This window comes from Balaenoptera physalus (assembly GCF_965194825.1).
Source record: "Balaenoptera physalus genome assembly, chromosome: 6".
Taxonomy (NCBI): domain Eukaryota; kingdom Metazoa; phylum Chordata; class Mammalia; order Artiodactyla; family Balaenopteridae; genus Balaenoptera; species Balaenoptera physalus.
Window position 1 is genome coordinate 132,402,371 of NC_138885.1, and position 23,362 is coordinate 132,425,732.

Here is a 23,362-nt window from a genome sequence, read left to right on the forward strand (position 1 = left end):
AGACACCAGGGCATACACTGGAAAGGCTCAGTATGACCCCCAAGTTGTTCACAGGCTTTAGGGGAAACAAACGTGCCGACTTTTAATTGCAATACAATGTGACATAGCAATAAGATAGAAAAATTTACCACGACAGCATACGGAGGGAATCATTGTCCGCAAAATGAATCTGTTATACGTATACATATATCCACTCTTTTTTAGGCCATGGCCTCGATGCTCCCCATCCAGGGGCAGCTTATCTTAATTATAGAAATAATAGTAATAATAATAATAAGGCTACAATCCATTGAGCACCTACATATAGCAGGTATTGTACTAGGTGCGTAATATGTAGAATCTCATTTAATTATCCCAACAACCCTGTGAGGTGAGGTCTATTATTATTACCCTGCTTTTGTAGATGAGGAAACTGAAGCTCAGAGGGCCTCATTAAGTGGCTCAAGGATTCTAAGCTGGTAAACAGTGGAGCCAGGATTAAAGTGCTCTTTCTAGCTCATCATGCTGCCTCCCTGGGGGAGCCCAGGAGCTGGGGATTCTCGTCCCGGTGGCCAGAACAGGTCAAGCAACTTCACTTGTAGTCATTAGCATAGGCGCTCACCCCTGACTCCTGGGGGTGGGAGTGGGGCTAAGGGGGGCCAGGGTCACTGGGGGTGTTCAGTGATCATCTGAGGAGAGGGGAGATGGCAGGGTGAAGTTGGAGGACTAGAGACAGCTCTAAGCATCTGTAGAGAAACAGAACCAGTAGGAGATATATATCAATATATCACTTGCTTTATTTCAAAGAATTGGTTTATGCATTTGTGAGGGCTGGCAAGTCTGAAATTTAGGGGGCAGGCCAGCAGGCTGGAGACTCATGCAGTAGCAGAGGCTGCAGTCTTGCGGCAAACTATCTTCTTCTTCAGGGAAACCTGTGTTTTGCTCTCAACTGATTGGATGAAGTCTACTCGCGTTATCCACACTAACCTCCTTTATGGGTTATGCGCTTTCATCAGATTTACAAAGTACCTTTACAGCCACACCTAGATTAGTGTTTGAATACCTGGGTACCTTCACTTGCCAAGTTGACACATAACAACTGACCATCACAGTTGGCAAGCATGGTTGGGTTGTCTGCCCAGTGTGCACCTCTGGAGGGTTTGGCGTTAGAGGGAGGGTGCTGGTCAAAGAGGATATGATGTTGTGGGGTTGGAGTGAGGCCAGCGGGCATGGGGGTTGGGTGCCCAGGACCCGCTGACCCCCTCGGCCACGGCAGGTGGGCGTCGCTTAGATGGCCCTGGCAGGGACCGGGCTTGGCAGCAGAGCTGGGCAGGGCTGAGGCGGTCAGCTGGTCAGAGTGCGGTTCTGGAGAAGCGATGGTGAGGCCACACTGCAGGGGGAGCCCGCCCCGTCTCCTCACAGGGCCGTGGGAGGCCCGGCTGATCCTGCCCCCCGTACCCGCCCCCCAGGAGTTTTGGGTGAGGCTCCTGTGCCACATCATGGAGACGGATCACACCGAGGCCAGACCCCCGTCTGCCTCAGTCTCACGAGCCTGGCAGGACGCCAGCTCCACGCCGAGGACGACGGGGAAGCCAAGGCGACCAGCAAGGGCAGGCACGGTGGGCAGCACCCCGGGCCGGCTGCTGGGGGTGGGCACGTGGGACCGGAGCCCAAGGCCCCCCTGGCCTTACCTGAGGAGGTTAAAAGCGTACAGACTTCCTCCGGCAGTCCACTCCTCGCGTCCCCATCCCCTGGCCCGTGCCCCCGGCCCAGACCCCGCCTGCAGGGCTCCTGGCTCCGGCTTTCTCCAGGTGTGAGCTCTCTGGGCCCCTGGGAGCGGGTCCCATCCCAGTCCTCTGAGACCACCCCCATCAGGGCCCCCCCGGTTGGAGCACCGTTAACACCAGACTCACGAGGAAGTGACTAGGCTGACCTCCGTACGGGTGACACCGTTGTCCCAGGGGGGTTGCTCTCGGGGACCCGGGGCTTTGTGGATGGGCGTGGCCGGCGACCGCAGGTGGCTGGGAGCCTTATAGGACACGGCAGTGGCGAAGGGCGGAGACTGCTCTGAGCGGCCAGCTAGGACAACCCCTGAGGTCTTCCTCATGCCCTCACCCCAGCTGGGCTGGGGCCTCTCTGGGCATCACCTCCCTCCCCTTTGCGACTTCTTAGCCGGCCTGGCCCTCCTTTGCCCACTGGTCCAAGTGCTGTGAGCTTGCTTCTCACGGGCTCATTACCTCGCAGAGCCTGAAGAGGAAGGTGAAGTGAGGGGCGTGGGTGTCTAGTTACTGTTGGCTCGACAAGGCCAAGGTTCACAGTAGGAGGCAAACACTCTCACGGCCGGTCCTTGTGTCTACTACAAAGTGGGCTGTCTTGAAAACAGTATCTTCTAAGCCCCAGCCTGCAGCACTAGGCTTCTTCCCAAGACAGCCAGTTACAGTGACGTCCTTTATGGAGAATCCCCCATCCTGACGCATCCTCCATTCAGGGGGCAACGCGATGCTGTTGGGAAGCACTTGGCAGGGTAAAGCAGCCCTAGGGGCACGGGAGCAGGGCAGCTTCAGCGGGGGTCGCATCTTCTCCTCCTCAGTGGATCTGCCTGCGCCGCAGAAACTGCTGGCCCGTCTCCTGGTGAGTGGCGCACGTGAGCTGTGCCCTGGCCTGGCCACAGCTGTGTCCTGTGCTGCCTCTCCCTTGAGCTCCTAATTCTTACAGCCTCCAGGGAGAGGAGGGAGGTGGACACTTGGCAGGACAGAGCTTTCCAGGTCCCTGTTGTCCCTCTGGCGTACATGTGGCAGGGACAGTATGCTCCCAGATTTCTCTGCTTGGCCTTTGAATGGCCCCAAAGCATCCGCAGGACACTGCCGATAGCCTGCCCGTCCCCAGGGTCAGCTCAGTCCTGCACCCGTGCCTCCGCCTCCTTGTATTGACTCTGGACATTGATCCATGCTCCATGGACGCTGGGGGGGGGGAGCCCATGGTCTTGCCCCTCCTCTCCTTTCCTTCCTGCAGCATCCTCTGTGGGGATACTCTGGTCCTGGAGATCTTCAGAGCTCTGCTTGAAAACCCCCCATCCCGTCCAACTCTCCCTTTATGAGCACAGACCGTGAGGCCCTAGGTTGGGGAGTAAGGGCCCTGGGGCTTCCCAGCCCGGGCGGGGCCCCACTGGAGTCTCGGTGCCCTCCAGGTGCTGATGTCGTCCCCCTACAAGGGGGAGGGACGTGGGATCGCCATGCTCAACCTTCTGAGGACCCTGAGCCAGACCATCGCCCCCTCCATGGCCGACACGTGGGAGCTGGAGATCCCCCTGCTGGTCAGGTACCTGGAAGGTGAGGTGCCCGGGGTGCACGCCCCAGTCAGCCCCCTCAGTGTACATGCCGGGTACTAATCACGTGGCCTGAGCAACAGGAGCCCAGGCTCCAGGTGGCTGGCCCAGCCTCTTTTGGTCCTTGGGAAGGTGGGGAGGGAAATGCGGCGTGTGGTGGGGACCCCAGTCGCCGGGCCGACTAGGTGGCCCCAGGGGGGAGCGGCAGGAGAGGCGAGCATGCGTGGCCCTTCTTTCTGCAGAACACACTGAGTTTACATGGAACCAGGAGATGTGGGAGGACAAGCTGATCCAGGTAGAGGTGATCCCACCTGCTGAGGCCGGGGTGGGGAGGTGGTGGTGGTGGGAGTCTCTGTGGGGTTGGCCTGTGGGGAGTTTAGGAGCCTCTAAGGGACACAGTCTCCTTCTATCAGAAGACTGGGGGAGTACAGGTGTGTCCACAGCAGATGAGCCACCCTGGGGAAGCAAGAGCCCAGCAAAGCAGCGCAGGGTGACACCCTGCCTGCCAGTCCCCAAGCCCACAGGACACTGGCGCTGGATCAGGGCCGTGTGGGTCCAGAGACTGGGGAAGAGGGCTAGAGAGGGTGAGTCACAACTCAAGGTCACACAGCCCTCCTGGAGCACTGCCCACCGATGTCTTCTGCCTCCCCAGTTTCTGAGAAACTCCCTCAAGAAGACTTGGGGTTCCAACTGGAGCCTGCCTCTGAGCAAAGAGCTGAACAACCAGATCGAGAGCTTCGACAGCCCCTCCCTAGAGAAGGTTGGTTCCCAGAGGCAGGGCAGTTCAGACAGGGAGGGGACTCCAGGGTCAGTAAAGCTGGAGAGGGTGACGTTGGGTGTGAGACCAGCTGTATCTGTGGCTGTCTACAGGGTCCTGGGAGGAGAGATGGCTGGCTGATCTAGATCAGTGGCTTTTAGTGTTTTGTTCTGTTTTGTTTTTCCTTAAGAACCTGCTTTGTTGGAGCTGGCAATCTCTCCTCCAACCACCAGCTTCCCCATCCTTCTCACCTCACTTCCCACCTGAAGTGTTGTCGTAGCAGGGGCAGCAGGCAAGGAGTGAGATGTCTGAACGAGTTTTGGTAAATAGTGAGAAGGATGAGGATGACACTGAACCACAGAAGGCCAGAGAGGGAAGAAGATAAGGCCTAGAGGCGGAACAAAAATGTGGGCAAGCTGGGGTTTGGAGCTGGACCCCCAACTTTGGTAGAGGGGGGTAGAGGAGCAGGACGCCTTCTATCACACCCTGCTGCACACCCGTCCCCATCCCCACCCTGCAGATTAGTTTCTCACCCCTGACGCATCCAGCTACTGGCTCATGACCACCACATGTGTATATTTCATTGTAAAAGGGTCTTTACAAAACTATAGACATTGTTGAAAATCAGAGAAGGTCTCAATCAATGGAAAGCATTTCATGTTCATGGATTGGAAGACAATATCTTTAAGATGGTGACACTCCCCAATTTATCTACAGATTCAACATGACCCCTACCATAATCCCAGCTGGCCTGTACCCACCAGAGATTGACAAGATGATCCTAAAATTCATAGGGAAATATAAGGGGCCCAGAATAGCCAACACAGTTATGATTTAAAAAGAACAAAGTTGGAGGTCTCAGGTTTTGCAATTTCAAGACTTCTTACATAATTACAGTAAACCAGACAGTGTGATACTGGCATTAGGATAGATAATAGATTGATGGAATAGAATTGAGGGTCTGGAAATAAATCACACATTTACTGTCAACTAATTTTTAACAAGAGTGCCAAGACAATTGAGTGGGGGAAAGAATAGTCTTTTTAACAAATGATGCTGGGAAAACTGCATAGCCACTTACAAATGAATGAAGTTGGACCTGTTCCTCATACCGTACACAAAAATTAACTCAAAATGAATCATAGACCTAAATATAAAAGCTAAAACTATAAAACTCTTAGAATAAAACATAAACATAAATTTTCATGACCTTGGCTTGAGCAAACCATTCTGAGAAATGACACCAAAAGCACAAGTGATGAAAGAAAAAATAGATAAATTGGACATCATAAAACTAAAAACTCATGCTGAAAATGGTACCATCAAGAAAGTGAAAAGACAACCCACAGAATGAGAAAATATTTGCAAATCTAGTCCCTGATAAGGGATTTGTACCTAGAATATATAAAGAAGGCTTATAACTCAATAATAAAATGATAAATAAGCCAATTTAAAAATGGGAGAAGGATCTGAATAGACATTTCTTCAAAAAAGATACACAAATAGCAAGTAATCACATGAAAAAATATTCAAGATCATTACCATTAGGGAAATGCAAATCAAAACCACATCAAGTTATTACTCTACACCCACAAGGATGGCTATAATCAAAAAGACAGGTAATAGCAAATGTTGGCAAGAATATGGAGAAATTGGAACCCTTATATATTGCTGGTGGGAATACAAAATGGTGCAGTGTTTTTGAAAAAGTGTGGCATTTCCTTGAAATGTTAAATATAGAGTTACAATATGACCTAGCAATTCCACTCTTTAATTATATATGCCTAGGAGAAATGAAAACGTATGTCCACACAGGAACTTGTACATAAATGTTCAGAGTGGCATTATTCATATAGTCAAAAAGTGGAAAAAACTCAATGTTCATCAGTGGATAAACAACATGTGGTATATCCATACAATGGAGTATTATTCAGCCGTAAAAAGGAATGAAGTACTAATATATGGTACAAAAAGGATGGCCCTTGAAAACACTGTGCTAAATGAAAGAAACCAGATGCAAAGGAGCACAAAGGACCACACATTATATGATTCTACTTATTTGAAATATCCAGAATAGGCAAATCTAATGAGACAGAAAGTAGATGAGTGGTTGCCGGGGACTAGGGGGATGTGGGGTGGCTGCCAGTGGGTACAGGGTTTCTTTTTTGGGTGATGAAAGTATTCTAACCTTGACTGTGAGGTAATCTGGAGGAGTGGGTAGTGAACTCCCCATGGCAGTGACCCCGGAGGGCAGAGCAGGAGGCCTGAAGCTCCCTTTCTTCCTCTGCCTCTCCAGGGCTTTCTGTACCGGGCCTTGGGCTTCACCTTGGCCACGGGTCTGGAGGCTGACAAGGTAGAGGTGCTACTGCTGGAGCTGCTGGACAAGACGGACTACAGCAACGACTTCGACTGGGAGGTGAGGGCGCCCGCAGTTCCCTCTGGACCTTCGGTGGACATGGTGTGCGCACGTGTGCACGGGTCTGTGTACATGTGTGCGTGCACGTGTGTTTACCTGTGTGTGTGTGTATGGGGGGTCCTCCCCGGCCCCCTGGCCCGCCACCCTCACCCCGCCCGGCTGGGTCTCCCTGCAGGGTGTGATTCTGTGCTTTGGCCTGTGTGCCCGGGGCCAGGTGAAGGCGGTGCTGAACGTGCTCCAGGACTTTGAGGAGAGGATCCAGGAGTCAGAGCGGTCCTGGCAGATCGGCGCTGGGCGGGTAAGGCACCCTTGCTCCATAATCAGGTCTCCGGACCCTCTTGGAGCAGTGTTCTCAGCCCCCAACCAAGGCTCTTACTAGATCTCAGTAAGAAATTCCCCTCTGTGTCTCCTTCACCAAAGTGAAGCGGGGAGTTGGACCCAGGCAGCCAATGGCCAGCCTCTGGAGGCTGCCCCTCCCAGCCACAGGGCACAGTGCCCTGGGCTGGCTGAGCCCCCAGTGGGCAACCTTCTGGAGTCACCGATACCTCCAAGGTTTTGGCCTTGACCTCGGACCCTTGCCCTGGGGGTCTGGTAGTTTGGAAGGAGAGAATTGGGAGTGTCCAGGCTTCTTCTTCGGCTTCTCCACAAAGTGGGACCTGAGGCCTGGATTTCTTTTTCTTTTTTTTAAGAAACTGCTTTCTTTTTTTTTTTTTTTTAATTATTAGCACCTTTAATTATTATTTATTTATTTATTGGCTGTGTTGGGTCTTCGTTTCTGTGCGAGGGCTTTCTCTAGCTGCGGCAAGCGGGGGCCACTCTTCATCGCGGTGCGCGGGCCTCTCATTATCGTGGCCTCTCTTGTTGCGGAGCACAGGCTTCAGATGCGCAGGCTCAGTAGTTGTGGCTCACGGGCCTAGTTGCTCTGCAACTAGGTGGCATGTGGGATCTTCCCAGACCAGGGCTCGAACCCGTGTCCCCTGCATTAGCAGGCAGATTCTCAACCACTGTGCCACCAGGGAAGCCCTGGATTTCTTCTACTAAAGGCCTGGAGAGCATGGGCAACCCTTCCCCTCCTTCCACGGTGGGTTGGGTGGCCTCTAGCACCTCCTCCCAGGAGAGCACGGCTGAGGCTCTCTGTTCCCACTGGATCCCCAGCAACACAGGAACCCCTGGCCCAGAGTAGACGCTTGTCAGGTGAAGGTGTGAAGGAGGACACGGCAGCCTCTGTTTAGGGGTTCCACACAAATCCCCTGCTAATGGGCGGTCATGGCCCTGGTCTGACTTGCTCATTACTGTACAGCCAGGACGTAGCATATAGTAGGTGCTCAGTAAAGATGTGTTGAATGAATGAATAAATGAGTGAGCATTTCAGGCACCCAGGAAAAAAACTGAAGGAACAGACCCTTCCCCCCTCCCCCCCCAAACACACTTGTTCTTCCCCTTCTCGTTGGCCTCATAGAAGGACCATCCCTGGAGGCGGGAGACAGTGAAGGGTGCCCTCATGGTGATGTACAGCTGCGTGGCCTCATACTGCCACCCGCAGATGCTCCTCACCCACGTGGACAGCCCCATCACTGCTAAGATCATTCACCACCACTCCAGCAGCTGCCAGGTAACCCCCGGACGCCATGGACCCACAGTGCCCAGGGGATGCCCTCTTTGAGCCAGGCTGGCGGAGAGTCGCTCTGCATTGTTATCTGGGCACTGCCAGCCCCACCCAGGAGAGAGCCAGGAGTCCTACCTGACACCCGGCATTTGGCAAGCCCATTGCCCCAATCTGTGCTGTTCTCTGCTGCAGTGGGAGGGGGGAGCAGCCCTCCCCCGAGCGCTGGGTGGGATGCTTGTGGGTCCCTGAAGTCACAGGACAAGCCCCTCACTCTTCCCAGCCCCTCGCACTCCCTCCCTCACCTCTGCCCTCCACCCTGACACCTGACCCAAGCCCTTTCATAAGGGACAAGAATGGGCTTGTCTTCAGAGATGCAAAGGGACTGGCTACTTTCTTGGAAAGGCAAGGAGGAGAAAACACAGAGAATAAAGGAGAAATGACTTTATCATTATTGTTTTGAAAACTGTGGTAAAGTATACATCATGTGAAATTTGCCATCATAACCATTTTGAAGCATGCAGTTCATTGGTGTTAGGCATATTCAAACTGTTGTGCAACTATCACCACCATCCATCTCCAGAACTCTTCGTCTTCCTAAACTGAAACTCTGTCCCCCTAACACCAGCTCCCCGTTCCGCCACCCCAGCCCCCGCCCCCGCCCTTCTGCTTCCTGTCTCTATAAATTTGACACCCCAGGTATCTCGTATAACTGGAATCACAGTGTTCATCCTTTTGTGACTGGCTAATTTCATTTAACATACTGTCCTCAGGGTTCATTCCTGCCTTAAAAGCAAAAACGATTTGGTGTCCATAACTTATTCTGCCTCTCTGGTGACGTACAGGGCTCAGAGCCCCTGGTCAGTGAAGGTTTCCCCTGACCGGCCTTGCTGTCCTCGGGCACAGCGTGGAGGGCTTCGGGGAGGCAGCACCTTCTGGGGGGCACTGGAGGGCTATGCCCTGTCCGGCACTTGGCCCACGTCCCCGCCAGGTGGCTGAAAGACAGAATGGGGCTAGCCATCTCTCAGAGCGCTCCTGACACCACCTCTTCTTTGGCGTGGGGCAGGAGCGTCCGCAGGGTCCGGGAGCGCAGGCTGGGGCTTGGGGTCTCGGGGCTCCCTCACAGCCTGCTCCTTCCCGCCCCTTGTCATGGTCTGGGCACAGGACATCTGCCTCAAAATGGCCTTCATGAAGAGTGTGGTGCAGGTCACCGACGCCGTCAAGAACATCAAGGACCTGGAAGACTTCCAATTTGCCCCAAAGGCGACCCTTACTGGCATTATCATGGTAAGCTGGGTCGGGGTGGGGGGGCTTCCTCCATCCTGGGCGGTTTGGGGGGTCTCACTCTGCCGACCGGCTTCCCCCTGGTCAGGAGTCCTGAGAGCATCGGAGGCACAAGGCGGCAGGCAGGGGTCTCTGAAGCCCCTCCTGTCTCAGTTCTGCTTTGATCCAACTGAAGGAGTTCTGGGTATGACATTCGTATGTCCGATAAAGGGTTTCATGGCCAGGAAACATTCCGGAAGCCAGAGCTGAAGACCCTTCCCCTCTTGGGCCCTGATTTGCCCCCGAGGTGGCTGGTTCAGGGCTGGGAGACAGAGGCCCACGGGCTCAGCCCTGAGGTTTCTCCATAGGCGGGACCAGGGGACAGGGCTCTGCTGTAAGCAGGACAAAGCTATTTTTGCACAGAACTTTGTTAAGATCTAGAAAGTGTCAACTGTCCAAAGGCAAGAGGAGGTGACAGGGGCCGAGGAGGCTGTGGGGCGACCAGTATCCCTCGTCCCCAGGCCTCCCCACTCCCTTGCATGTCTTGGCCCCTGGAAACCGCTCCAGCTGTGTTGGAAGCAGCCTGGACGGAAGAGAGATGTGGGTAGAACAGGAGGTGCTGAGAAGGAAACAAACATTCATTAGGCTCCTGCTCAGGACTGAGAGCTACACGCACGTGTAATTTCACGCCAGCCTGGCCCAGCCCTGTGAACCAGGCCCCCAAGTCCTCATTTTACACATCAGGGCTCAGGCGGGGGAAGTGATCTGCCCAAGGGCGCACAGCCAGTAAATGCCAGACCTGAGTGAGAAGCATCGGCCCATCTTCGCCCCACTCCTTCCACAAGACTTTGCTGCCTCCCCTAAAATGTCAAAGACCAACTGATGGTAACAAGAATGGAGGCGGTATGGGGTGTTAGAGCCCGTCATACAATGTCAGGTCCTCCTGGCTCTAACCCTGGGAGTGCGGCTGCCATCGTGGTCACTGTTGGCCCAAGCCCCTCTCTTGCCCATCCCGGGACTCTGGGTGGCTTGACGGCTCACTGCCCTACCGTCTGGGAAGGCGATCATCAAGGCAGAACCAACTGACAGCCTGGTTTCTCCAGTGCGGACCATGGCCATGGATGCCCTCTCGTACTTGAGGTGAGCTGGGCCCCTAACCAGGCCCCAAGCGCCTCTCTGGGGTGGAGGTGAAGTCTGAGACAACCCCTCAGTGCTTTTTTGGGGAGGTTGCACCTCCTTTGCCCTCCCTTGCCTTTGTAGCTGGAGTCTTGGGTGGCAGCTCCTGGGGCAGTGGGTCTTCCTAGGAGATGGGGGTCTGCTTCCACCTGCTCTTCTTTTTATAATTCTCAGCAATATTTCAAGTTGGGCCCTTCTCCTTGGATTGGGAGGTGAATGGCAGGTGGGTGGGTTGTTCTTTGGTCCATCAGGGGATGTTTTGAGCTAGAAATCACACAGTGACACAGACTAGTACAGCCAGGAGATGGCATCCTTCAAGTCGGGTTGGGCTCAGTCAAGAAGTCTGTTTATTGATACGGTATTGATACAGTTAATACAGAGTAATAGAATGCCTGATGGTTGCCTTCCTGGAATTGTCCATCTACTGGTGGGGCAGGGAGAGTGGGAAGAAGTTAGGCATTTGTAAAATGAGTATTTGAAGTGGCTGGGTCGTTGCTAGGAATTCTTCTATTGGAGCAGATTCATATTCATATTCATATTCGGTGCATAGCAGAACTATGTGTTGCTTTAAAAGGGTGCACAGATTTTATTTTATTTATTTATTTATTTTTGGCTGCATTGGGTCTTTGTTGCTGCGTGTGGGCTTTCTCTAGTTGCGGTGAGCGGGGGCTTCTCTTGTTGCAGAGCATGGGCTCTAGGTGTGCGGGCTCAGTAGTTGTGGCTCGTGGGCTCTAGAGTGCAGGCTCAGTAGTTGTGGTGCACAGGCTTAGTTGCTTCGCGGCATGTGGGATCTTCCCAGACCAGGGCTTGCACCCCTGTCCCCTGCATTGGCAGGCGGATTCTTAACCACTGTGCCACCAGGGAAGCCCTAGGCAGATTTTAAATAAAATTCACATACATCCGTTTAGGGACTTGGAGATAAGAAACGCATACACAAGAAATTATAGGTCAGAGCTGAGTATTTGTAGGTGAACCACAAAGGAAAAAATCTAAGACCAAAAAGGGGGCTACTAACGAGATGTGATTCAGCTGATGGGCTGTCAAGGGGCTTAGCGTGGGAGTTGACTTTTGACTTTTGACCTGGGCTTAAAAAAAATTACTGGATTTGGGAAGGAGCTGGAGGTCCCAGCAGGGTGAAATATAGGAGGCACAATAGAGCCGATGGGGAACCTGTAACAATTCCGACACCCTGCCCCACCGCAGACCTTTAAATAAGGATTCCTGGAGCCAGGCATGGCCCCTGGGCCCCTTAAAAAGCCCTCCTATGAGTCTAATGTGCACGTAGGCTTGAGATCTATCTATGACGGGGACAGAAAGAGAGAATGGGCTAGTGTGCATCAAGCAGCTAGCTACCACCCCCAAAGGTTTGTGAAGACACACGTGGCTGGGCTCCACTCCTGAGTTTTTGATTCAGTAGTTCTGAGGTGGAGCCACAGCATTTGCGCTTCTAATAAGCTCCAAGGTGCTGCTGCTGCTGGCCCAGGTATTACAGTTGAAAACTCCTGGGCCGGGACCAGCCTGGCAGGCAGAGCCTCTGGTTGTGGTTCAGTGAGGACCGGTGGAACGGTTCTGAATAGGAGAGGGGGAGGCTCACAGCAGGCAACAAGGAGAGGGGTGGCCTTGGACCCCTGCGTCTCCCGCTCGATCATGGACAGTCCCTGGCCACCGGTGGGTGGAGCCGGGACCCGTGGGGAGAGATGGTTGCCTGAACCCCCAACCAGAGAAGCTGGCCTCTCCCTCATTCTGTGACATGCCTCCACACCCCAGACTGGGCAGCGGGTGGCAGGGTCTCACCTCTCCACTGACCACTCCTCTTGTCACTTCTTTCCCTAGCAAACTGAAGCCTTTCTACTCCACAGAGGAAAACAGTGAGCTGGTGGATATTAGTATACATTCTGTCATTTCTCTCCAGCCCCCAGGAGAGAACAATGAGTCCATTAAGGTAGGTCCCTCTGGGCCACCTCATCTTCTGGGTCAGGACTTAGAAGCTTACATTAACATGAGCAGTGCCGAGAGCCTCCCATCCTGAACCTGTCAGTGGTCAGAGGTAGCAAAGTGCAGCAGGCTCTATCAGTAAGTGTAAGGTGATGCTAACTGCTGTAACAGATAAACTCCGACATCTTCATGGTTTTACAAGATGAAAGTGTGTCACTCAAGTGAAGTCCAGTTGGCAGCAGCGGTGGAGAGGGGGCTGCTTCGTGCAGTTCTTCAGGGACCTTGGCTGACAGAGGCCTCACCGTGTCCAGTGCATGGCTCCAAAGGTCCCTGTGGGTAGTGATAGCCAGCTTGAGAGAGAGGGTCTGAAGGATTTATGAGCTCTGTTGCCTGCCTGCCATTGGCCAGAACTCAGTCACGTGGCTCCACCTAGATGCAAGGGGTCCTGGGAAATGTAGTCCCTGACTGCATGGCTGCTTCCCAGTAAGGCTGTGGAAAAGCAGGACAAATCTTTGTGGACAGGGAGCCATCTGTGTCTCAAGGTCCTGGCCCTGGATGAGGGGTCAGGAGAACTGGGCTCTAGGAATTCGGTTTCCTCCTTTGCAAAATGGGCTCCTCTTGAGGTTGTCTTATACGCCGCATGAGAAGCTACGTATAAAGAACTCAGTCTGAGCAGAAATCAAAGGGCGGTTATCAGACCACCTCACACTACTTCACCCTGGTGTGGACCGGCACAGAGTCCTGGTGGGTGGCTGTGTGAGCCCCCATTGCTGCCCAGTTCTCCCGTCTCTCGGCCACAAACCCTGTATGTGAACGCCCTGCGTGCCCTGGAGCAGCTGATGGAGGGCCTCCTGCAGAGGCAGCTGGACCCCAAGGGGCTGCAGGAGATGGTGCACGTGAGTTGCCTGGCAGAGGGCCAGGAGCCAGGGAGGGCCACCCCTCCCAGAACACTGGCCTGAGGGCCAGACTCTCAGTGGCAAACAGGGGTATGCGTTAAAAATTGATTTGGTAATTTTGTTTAGATAAAAACTTCAAATTGGCTGAAAAGTTGTGAGAATACTGCAAAGAACTCCTGTATACCTTTCACCCAGATCCACGATTCTTAAATATTTTTTTAATATTTATTTGTTTATTTATCTATCTGTTTGGCTGCGTTGGGTCTTAGTTGTGGCATGCGGGATCTTCATTGCCGCGTGTGGGATCTCCCTTGCGGCATGTGGGATCTTTAGTTGTGGCATGCGGGCTGTTTTTTTTTAGTTGCATCATGTGAACTCTTAGTTGTGACATGTGGGATCTAGTTCCCTGAACAGGGATCGGACCCGGGCCCCCTGCATTGGGACCTTGGAGTCTTAGCCACTGGACCACTGGGGAAGTCCCCAGATCCATGATTCTTAATATTTTGTGACATTTTCTTTTTCCCTCTCTTTTTTTTTTCTCATTACACACACACACACACACACACACACACACAGCATTTTGAATCATGGAGTTAGCTGTAGACATCAACAACAAGAATGTTCTCATATAACAACACAATGTTCAAAATCAGGAAATTTAACAATGATACCATGCTATATTCTAATCTACATTCTATATGCATATTTCACTAACTGTCCCAATTACGTCCTTTATAGTTATTTCCTCCCAGACCCAGGATCTACTCTGGATTATGAATCACATTTCATCGTCATGTGTCTTTAGTCTTTCTTCGTCAATCTGGAACAATTTCTCAGTCTTTGTCTTTCATAATCTTGGTATTTTTGAAGGGTGCTGGGAGGGTTTTTTAAAAAAAATTAGATAGTTTGCTTTCTTATTATTGATTTTTCAGAGGTTGTATATATTCTGGAAACAAGTCCTTTGTCAGATATATGATTTGCAAATATTTTCTCCTGGTCTGTGACTTGCCTTTTCATTAATTTCACAGTGTCTTTTGAAGAGCAGAAGTTTCTAATTTTGATGAAGTCTAATTTATCATTTTTTTCTTTTATGGATCATGCTTTTGGTGTCATGTCTAAGAAATCTTTGCCTAACCCAAGATCACAAAGATTTTCTCCTAGTTTTCTCCTAGAACTTGGTAGTTTCAGGTTTTACAATTAAGTCTGTGATATATTTTGAGTGGTTTTTAAATATGGATCAAAGTTTATTTAATTTTAATTTTTTTTTTTTTTGCATATGGATAACCAGTTGTTTCAGCACCATTTGTTGGAAAGACTGTCTTTTCTCCATTGCATTACCTTTGCATCTTTGTCAAAAATCAATTGACCATATATGTGTGGGTCTATTTCTGGACACCTATTCTGCGCTACTGATGTTTTTGTCTGTCTTTACACCAATGTCATCCTGTCTTGATTACTACAATATTATATAATAAGTCTTGGAATCAAGAGCAGAGAGTATAAGTCCACCGACTTTGTTCTTTGCTGCTATACCCCACAAATGTTGATATGTTGTGTTCTAATTTTATTTTAGTTCAAAATGCATTTCAATTTCTTTCACTTCTCCTTTGGCTCATGGATTATCTAGAAATTTCTAAATATTGGAGAGTTTTCCAGAGATCTTTCTGGTTTTAATTCCTGATTTAACTCCATTGTAGTCTGAGGACATACTTTGTATAATTCAAATTCTTTTAAATCGACTGAGACTTATTTTGTTGCCCGGGTACGGCCTATCTTGGTGAATGTTCTGTGTGTACTTGGAAAGTATTCTGCTGCATTGGGTGGTGTGTTCCTAAATATCAGTTAGGCCAAGTTGGCTGGCAGTGTTGTCCAAGTTTTCTATATCCTTTCTGATTTTGTCTTCTATTTTTTTAAGATAAATTTATTTATTTAATTAATTAATTTATTATTTTTGGCTGCTTTGTGTCTTCATTGCTGCACGCGGGCTTTCTCTAGTTGTGGCGAGCGGGGGCTACTCTTTGTTGCGGTGCGTGGGCTTCTCATTGCGGTGGTTTCCCTTGTGTGGAGCATGGGCTCTAGGCGCGCGGGCTTCAGTAGTTGCAGCATGCGGGCTCAGTAGTTGTGGGGCACGGGCTTAGTTGACCCGCGGCATGTGGGATCTTCCCGGACCAGGACTCAAACCCGTGTCCCCTGCCTCGGCACCACAAGGGAAGCCCCTGATTTTGTCTTCTTGATCATCAGTTACCAAGAAAGAGATACTGAAATCTCTGTCATTGTGGATTTGTTTATTTCTTCTTTCGGTTCTATCAGTTTTTGCTTCGTGTTTCGTTAAGCTGTGTTATTAGGTGCATGAACATGTAGGCCCTGGGGTGCAGGGTGGGCTGTGCTCCTGGCCTTTTTACCTCCAGGGAAACATCTGGAACAAAGGCAAACACATCAGCCAAGCAGCTTCTTGGTGAGGATGCGGGGCCGCTCTCTCTTTGCTCACAGCCTCATCTCCCTGGTGGGGCGGGGGGGTGGGGGTGGGCTGGGAAGAAATCAGAAGTATCTGGAGCTCCCAGAGCTTTGAAAGTCACACTCTGAGTGGGAAAGACAAGGAGAGCAGTGGTGGCCAGGAAAGGGCTGGCCTCAGGATTTGAACGTCCCCTTCTGTGTTCCGGGCTCTCCCCACAGCTCCTGGAAAAGTGGATCTTGTCGGAGAAAGAATGGGAGCGGGAGAAGGCGATCAACCTCCACCTCCATCTCATGCAGATCTACGTCCAAAGCGTCGGTGTCTGCGTGAGTCCAGGAGCCCCCGACCCCCCAGCCTGCCGCCCTGACACCCACAGGGAAATGCCTGTCTCTATGCCAGGAGAGGAAACACTTTTGAAATCAAGTTCTGCCCCCCGGAGAGTCCCTCGGGAAGAGGCTGCCTCACTTGGGAATGGCGAAGGGGACCCTGGGAGATGCTGGCCCTGGGGCTCGGGGACGGTGAGGAAGAGGGTGGGCCGGGTTTGGTGTGGCTCCGGGTTCTGTGGGGCCTGAGGTTCACACGGGGTGAGGACTGTAAGGAAAAGGGGTACACAACTATGAATACCATACTGCTTAGGAAAGTGAGTGTTTACTTAGAATGAGAAAATAAATCACAAATTTCACAAAGCTTGACAAATACCACTAACGTCACGAAATCTAGAAAAGCAACAAGGTCTTTTGTTGATCGAGCACGTGACCCAGCTCCATGAGACCTCTCTTCCTACATTTGTTGGCCTCATACTCTTTGACTCTCTGGTCATCAGGGATGGTGTTGGCAGGAGGACGATGGTGTCCTGGGGCTGGGGTGTGGGGACAGGACTCGCATCTCGGGGCTGGTGAAGAGTGAGAACCAGGTGGGCAGGACTCCAGTCCTGGAGCACCATTCAGGTGGGACCCAGGCCCAGTAAAGCGAAGCTGGGGCCAAGACTCGTGCTAAGTAACATTTGAGGCCAGGCCCTGTGCCGAGTGCATCATCTGGATTCTCTGTGCAATTCTCAGGGCATTCCCTGCAAGAACGGGCACCATCATCATCTCTGATTTACAGATAAGGAACAAGAGGACCCGAGGCTAAGAACCTACCCACGTCACACAGCTAGCGAGCGGGGAAGTCCAGATTTGAAGCCAGGGCTCATTGATGGGAACGAGGCGGGTTGTGTAGGAACAATAGCACCTGGGCCCGGCCTGACAGGGTGCGTCCTGGGCAGACTCCTCAGATCTTGGCTGCTCGGCCTCCCGGGGCCCAGCTGTGGGGCCTGGGGATGGAAGCTCGGGCTTCCCAGACAGGGGTGCTTTCAGAGCAGGGTTCACCCTCTCTGGCCACTGGTCGCACTGCCCTCGGTGTGCTCGGCTGGACAGAGGGTGTGAGCCTTGAGGTCTCCCGTCCTTCAGATCCCTCTGCAGCTGGGGCAGTTTGGCACCCTGGTCGGACTCATCGCCCCATGCACCTGTGACTCGCACAGAAGAACCCGCCTGGCCTCCGTGGATGTCCTTTCCAGCCTCCTGGATCTTCATGGTATGGAGAGGGCGAGTCATCAGGACCAGCCTCTGCAGGCCGGGAGGGGGCGCTGACACCAGGGGTGTCGGCTATGGGGCTGTCCTGGAGGGGAGTGTGATCTCTCTGTGTAGACAAACAAGGGTGACCAGCAGGAATGGCGGAGGGGGTTCACAGCTCACTGGGAAGCCATGGAAGCTTCTGGAAGGAGAGGCTCATTGGGTCACCTCAACTCACTGAGAGCATGTGCTGGGCACTGAGGGGCCCCAGTGGGACAGGGTCAGCTCACAGATACCAAGGATGCGGCAGAACTGGCCAGAGATGAGCCCAGAGGGGAATGCAGTGGGGAGACCTTCAGACGGGGAGAGTTGACCTCTGGGGTGGCAGCTGGAAGCTGGCAGAGCATCCATCTGAGCTGTGCAAGAGGTGGTTCGAGGGGCAAGGCAATGGGATAGGATGTCCAGATGCTGGAGGGTAGTCCAGGCCTGTGGAACCAGGGCACCCCGAGGGCTGGGGCAGGAGGCCGCCACGATGCGGACCCTTTGTCCTGACCGATCGTGTCTGAAATTGTATTCCCACCAGCAAGCCAGACCTACTCCTCCTGGGGTGCTTCCAAGGAGTTGGAGCTTGAGAAATGTAAGGGGGACCTGCAGGGCTCGGACATGGAGAAGATTTTCGGTGCGTCCTCCAGAATCGCCAAGGTGACGAGGGGAAGGTTGTGTGGGCCATGGTCTCTGGGTGCCTGGGCCATCTCTGTGGGGTGGGACCTTGCTCAACCTGGCTGCGCAGCCCCCATCCTCTTCCGGGGGTCATGGCTTCCATGGCCTTTGGTCCAACTCATGCCATGTGTATTTAAATGGCCTGTGATGTGTAAGGTCCCTACTGTGGTGCCTGGCATGCGGTAGGTGCTTAATGGACCCCAGCTGTGTTCTCATTGTCCCTAGCATATGCTACACCGAGGGGGCCCCAGAACGAATTGAACACGAGACCCTGCCCACAGGTGTCAGCACACGGGCAGGCGGATGGCACACTGGTGACTGAAAGTGTCCAGAGCCATCCGAACTCTCGGGGTTGCAGAGCGATGAGGTTTCTTCTGCCTCAGGGGCCAGCGGAGGCTCTGTGAGTGGGAGGCTTGTGCGTCGGCAGTGAGGCGCAGGGCACACCCCGAGGGAAGGCTGCAGGGCTGTAGAGTCAGCACAGGGAGGGTCTGGGGAGAAGCTTCCTGCGTGGAGTTCAGGGGGGTGGGGGCAGGGGATGAGGAAACGGAGGAGTTGGCGTGCATCCCTGTGGCTTTGACGTTGAGTGACATCCAAGCAGGCCTGTGACTGAGACGGCAAGAGGCTGGGGGGTGGGTGGGGGGGAGGAGGCTGGGGCAGTGGTTTGAGAGAGGATGCGGGCTGGGCCGGGGCTGTGACACTGAGCGGAAGAGCGGAGACAGGTGGGCAGGGGAGTCCTTGGACTTGGTTGTCGGACCCCGGGAACAGCCTGCTCTGGTTTTAGGTGGCGTGCTTGCAGTTTAGCTGCGATGAGGTGGTCTCGCTCGTCCAGAAGCTCTGTGAGAACGTCGGGGCCATGAACCTCCAGCACGACAAGGCCTCCATCACCTGGATAGGCACCTTCCTCCAGATGCGGGTCAAGGAGCTGGAGGACAAGGTGACAGAGCTGTGGCTGCGTCACCTGGGGCCTGGGGCTGCCTGGTGCACCCAACCTAGAGGGCCGGGCAGGGGCCCAGCCTCGCTTGCTGAGGATTCTCCAGCCCCACCCCCTAAGTCCATGGTTGTAAAGAGGAGGAGGAAGTAGGGTTCTAGAACAAGAAAGAATATGTTGAAGATGACTCGGTCAGTAAGTGGACGATGGGCTGGTGGCCCGAGGCTCGCTCTCCTGGAGCACAGCCCCACCTGAAAATCGGATAAAATCCTGGAAGGGACCAGAGGATGCATTGGAAGGGGTGCTGAAGGTCTAACCTACCCAGCGTCCGCTTGGGCAAGAGGAGGGGTGTGCAGTGGGGTGAGGGCAGGAGGTCCATGAGGGCCGGGCTGCCCGGTGATGCCCCACCCCTCCCCAGGTGGCGGAGATCCTGGGCGCCATCCTGGTGCACCTGCCGGTAGTGGATCACCCGGAGGTGCGGCGCCTCCTCATCGAGGGCATCCTTCTGCTGGCGCACTACCACCAGGAGACCGTCCTCACGTCACTCCTGCGGCAGCCCCTGCCCATGGAGAGGTGGGTGCCCTGGGTGTGGGGTCACCCAGACTGTACCCGACTCGCCACCACCGACGTGTCCCAGAAGACCGGGGCCTGTCCGACCCTGGGGTGGGTCAAACCCTCTCCTTGCGTCTCCATGGGAGGTGCAGCCTCTGGGAACCTCGGACCCGGAGCCTCAGCATTACAGCTCCATCCTATCAAGCTGGAGTTCGGATCCCATGGCGTCTTACATGTCCTGGTCACCAGCTCCGGGCTCTCCCCTCTGCAGCCCTTTCCTCCCTGAGGAGGACAGAGCTCTGGGCCGGATAGACCACAGGACATGGGCCCCAAGGCCCGAGCAGGCCACTGGAGAAGCTCCGCTCTGTCCTTCGTCCTTTCCAAATGGGGCCCTGAGAGGGAAGTGACTAGTCCAGGTGCCCAAGGGATGAAATGACAGAGCCTCAGGCCCCTCAGGTGGCCTCACAGTAAAGCGGTGCAAACCCTCCTTCTTGCATCATTTTGATGAACAGTGCCCAGTCCCTGTGTCTCTGTCACAGCACCGCACAGGCAGCTGGTAGGATCTCACCAGTCTGGGGAGTGAGTGTACTAGGATGGAACTGGAATTCCCTGGGGAGGGCCCAGAAAGGGGTGGGCAGGCATCCCCAGAGCAGCAGAGACCAAGGAGCAAAGGGCAGCCTTGAGACTTGGTGGAGAGAGACGTGGCAGATGCCACAGAAGATGCTGTGAGCAGAGAAAAAAGTTTCAAGCACAGGTGTCAGATCCAGAATCTCCTGGGCTGCCCTGTGTGAAATGCAGGCCTGGCTCTGCCATGGAGCTGCTTCTCATAACGTCAGCCCTGCCCCGGGTCCAGGTAGGATGGCAGTGCAATGCAGGTGACTTGATTGAAGGAGAGTTAGCCCCTCTCAGAGCAGTGCTGAGTGGGGCCTCTGGCTGACTGGCTTTCACTGTATTGGTTAGCTATCACTGTGTAACAAATTACCACCAACTTGGGAGCTTGGAACAACAGCCATTTATCATCTCCTGGTTTGTGTGGTCAGGAGCCTGGGCTCAGCTGAGCTGGGACCTTTGCTCAGGGTCTCAAGCCCGAGTCAAGGTGTTGGCCGGGCTGTGTTCCTTTCTGGAGCCCAGGTCCTCCTTCAAGCTCACGTGGCTGTTTCTTGAGTTATAGGACTGAGGTCCCCGCTTTCTTGTTTTCTTACACTCCTATGTCTTCTTTCCGAGAAGTTGTTGTGAATGAGCGTGTTGTACCCACCCTTCCATTCAATTCCTGCCACCAGGCCCCTGCCACATCTCCCCTTCCCCCCCGCCCCCGACAAAACTCACCTCCGCACTTGTGTATTTGGTTTTGTGGATTCAAATAGGCAGGTTGATCCTGCTGGACTCATGGTTTTAGCCCTTCAGAGCCCACCAGACCCCACCTGCCTGTACCTGTGCACAGAGGCTCATTACATCACTGTTCCGGGAGCCCTTCCCTTCTCAGCAGGGCCGTGGGCTTGGACTTGGGGATCAGGAAGCCCGCTTCAAGTTGTAGCCTGGCATGTTACCTGACCTCCGCGGGCCTCATTTCCTCTTCTATGGAAATGGAGATGAAGGCACCTTCCACACAAATGTGTTGGGAGGAATAAGTGATGCACATCAGCAAGCTGCCTGGTGCCCGCCTGACACACCCGGGCACTGGGAGGCTATGACCAGACATGTCCACAAAGTCATCACACAGCAGGCCCGGTGCGGACTCCCGGGGTCACCTAGCAGCAGAGCTGGGGCTCCAGAGAGGGGCTGTGGCTTCCCCAGGGGTACCGTGGGCAGAGGCGTGTCTCTGAGCGTGGAGTCGGGACCGGGCTTCCGGTTGTGCAGTCTTTGGCGGTTCACTCCACCTCCTTGAGATCCAGTCTTCAGAGTCCAGCCCCTGCTCAGGGGGCCGCCTGGGAGTCCACAGGGGCTCTGACCTGCCAGGGCACATGGCCCCAAACCCACAGGCCTTGTCCCCTGCCTCTGACTAGCCCCCTGACGGAGGTGTGGCTGACTGTGGCTGAGAACTTGCCCTTGGCCCGGACGATGCTACATGCGCTGATGGGTCGGCTGCAGTCGAGGTTCACGCCCAGGGCCGACGCCACCTCCAAGGCTGACATCTGGCGCCTGGCCGCAGTGGACCCTCTGATGGTGAGTCACGGGGCGGGCCCTCCTTGGGGCCTCAGTAGGAGTCTTCCTGCCTCCCACCCTTTTATCTGCAGACCCTGTGCACCATCCACCTTCTTACTGAGAAGATGGACCAGGATGACAAGCTCCTGGACCTCTTCCCGGACCTTGTCTACACCCTCCTGCTGCAGCTCAGCAGCAGCCAGGGGCCGGAGGCCGTGTCACCCGTCCTGAAGACGTGGAGGCTCGTGCACACGGGGACCCTCCCTGAGGAGATCAACCTGCAAAGGTGCTCTCGAGGGTGGGGGCATGCATGGGGTGTAAGGCAGAGGGCCTGGGCTGGACGCAGCCTCTTAGAAGTCACTGGACTCCAAGCGTCACCGCCACCCAGAGGCCCTCATCTCCCCCTCCTGGTGGGGAGAACTTTCTGGAAGCTGATCTTACGATCTTCCTTCCCATGAGTCCAGCATGGTGTGGTTTTCAGAGTTTGCAGACCACCGTCTCACAAGATTGCTCTTGGCCCCTTGACCGAGGCCCTGCCTATGCTGGGTGCGCCTTCACAGACCTGGGCGCGGAGCTTACCTGTCTGAGGGTCTGTGGGTGCTCGTGGCGGGGTAGCCGCGTCCTGATGGGGCCCTGCCTTCTTCCAGGATCACGATCAAATCCATGCAGCTTTTGTTCCGGAAACTCAACAGCGAGCCGCTGCTTCGCACCCTGGAAGAGCAGGGCGTGTGGACACTCCTGGAGAGCAGCTCCACATTCCTGCAGGGAGCGAGCCTGCTGGCCAGGTGGGCGCCCGGCTCCCCGGGGCTCCACGTCCTTGATGGAAGGTCTGGGTCGTGGCTGAATGCCTCGCTCCAGGGGATTGCCATGTTGACCTGCATCCCAGGCCCTGGGTGGCAGGAGGGTGCAGGGCAGAGGGAATCTTTTCTTCCAGCCCTTCCTGCTCCAAGGCAAGAAAGTGAGGTCCGAGGTGGGTGGGGATGCCCAAGGCCACACGGGGCTCCTGAGCTGGGCCAGGATGGCAGGACTGGGAGTTCCTTCTCGGGGTCTGAGCTCTCCTGAGTGGCCCTCATTCTGGTGCCCTTTTATGAAAAGCAGATGGAGAGTCAGTACTTCAGTGACCCCCTGGCCTAGGAGCTCTGCCCCCTGGGCGCCCTGCTGCAGAGCAGCTGTGCCCGGCAGGAGCTGAGAAGTCCCCACTGCGGTGCTGTCCCTGCAGGCTGTGCGGGCAGAATGCCGAGGCTACCGGCAGAGGCTGCCGGAGCTGGTGCTCAGGGGCACGGCCTCGGAGGCCCTGAGCTATCGCCTCAGCAGCATGGCGGTCTGCGTGGAAGTGAGGCCACGGTGCCGGCGCGGAGGGCTGGGCGGGCGGGGCGGGCCGGGGTAGGGTGGGGTGGGGTGCTGGGTGACCCCCGGGCTGTCCTGGGGGCTCATCTCAGGGCAGGCGCACAGGCTCTGAGTCAGGGGTCGGGGGAGGGGAGTGGTCAGGCGAACATCCCTCATTTGTGTGTTCGTTCACTCATTCACTCCCTCATTCGTTCATCACATGGATAATTCGGGGCAGGCACTGTGGGGAAAGAGGGGCTGAGACCCGGCCTGTGCCCTGAAGCATGGCAGCCAAGGGATGTGTGACGTAGTGAGTGCCAGCCACACCCAGGGGCCAGAGGA

At 54.3% G+C, this 23,362-nt stretch overlaps 1 protein-coding gene and 1 long non-coding RNA gene across 2 annotated transcripts in view; one reads left to right on the plus strand and one right to left on the minus strand.

Annotated features, from left to right (window-relative positions):
• Positions 1-23,362, plus strand: part of MROH2A (maestro heat like repeat family member 2A) — a 52,732-nt gene that overhangs the window by 20,937 nt on the left and 8,433 nt on the right. Inside the window, 23 exon segments of the mRNA XM_082466308.1 lie at positions 1,449-1,500; positions 1,503-1,598; positions 2,570-2,610; positions 3,167-3,308; positions 3,547-3,599; positions 3,957-4,064; positions 6,358-6,477; positions 6,653-6,775; positions 7,937-8,089; positions 9,245-9,367; positions 10,404-10,483; positions 12,353-12,461; positions 13,255-13,350; positions 16,024-16,128; positions 17,251-17,374; positions 17,936-18,054; positions 18,854-19,006; positions 19,419-19,573; positions 21,556-21,715; positions 21,787-21,980; positions 22,342-22,479; positions 22,914-22,927; positions 22,930-23,027. Coding sequence (XP_082322434.1) covers positions 1,449-1,500; positions 1,503-1,598; positions 2,570-2,610; positions 3,167-3,308; positions 3,547-3,599; positions 3,957-4,064; positions 6,358-6,477; positions 6,653-6,775; positions 7,937-8,089; positions 9,245-9,367; positions 10,404-10,483; positions 12,353-12,461; positions 13,255-13,350; positions 16,024-16,128; positions 17,251-17,374; positions 17,936-18,054; positions 18,854-19,006; positions 19,419-19,573; positions 21,556-21,715; positions 21,787-21,980; positions 22,342-22,479; positions 22,914-22,927; positions 22,930-23,027 — 2,556 coding nt within the window.
• Positions 11,103-23,362, minus strand: part of LOC309663023 — a 55,927-nt gene continuing 43,667 nt past the window's right edge. Inside the window, exon 2 of the long non-coding RNA XR_014265078.1 lies at positions 11,103-11,193. This is a non-coding gene — a long non-coding RNA (uncharacterized lncRNA). The remainder of the gene's footprint in view (positions 11,194-23,362) is intronic.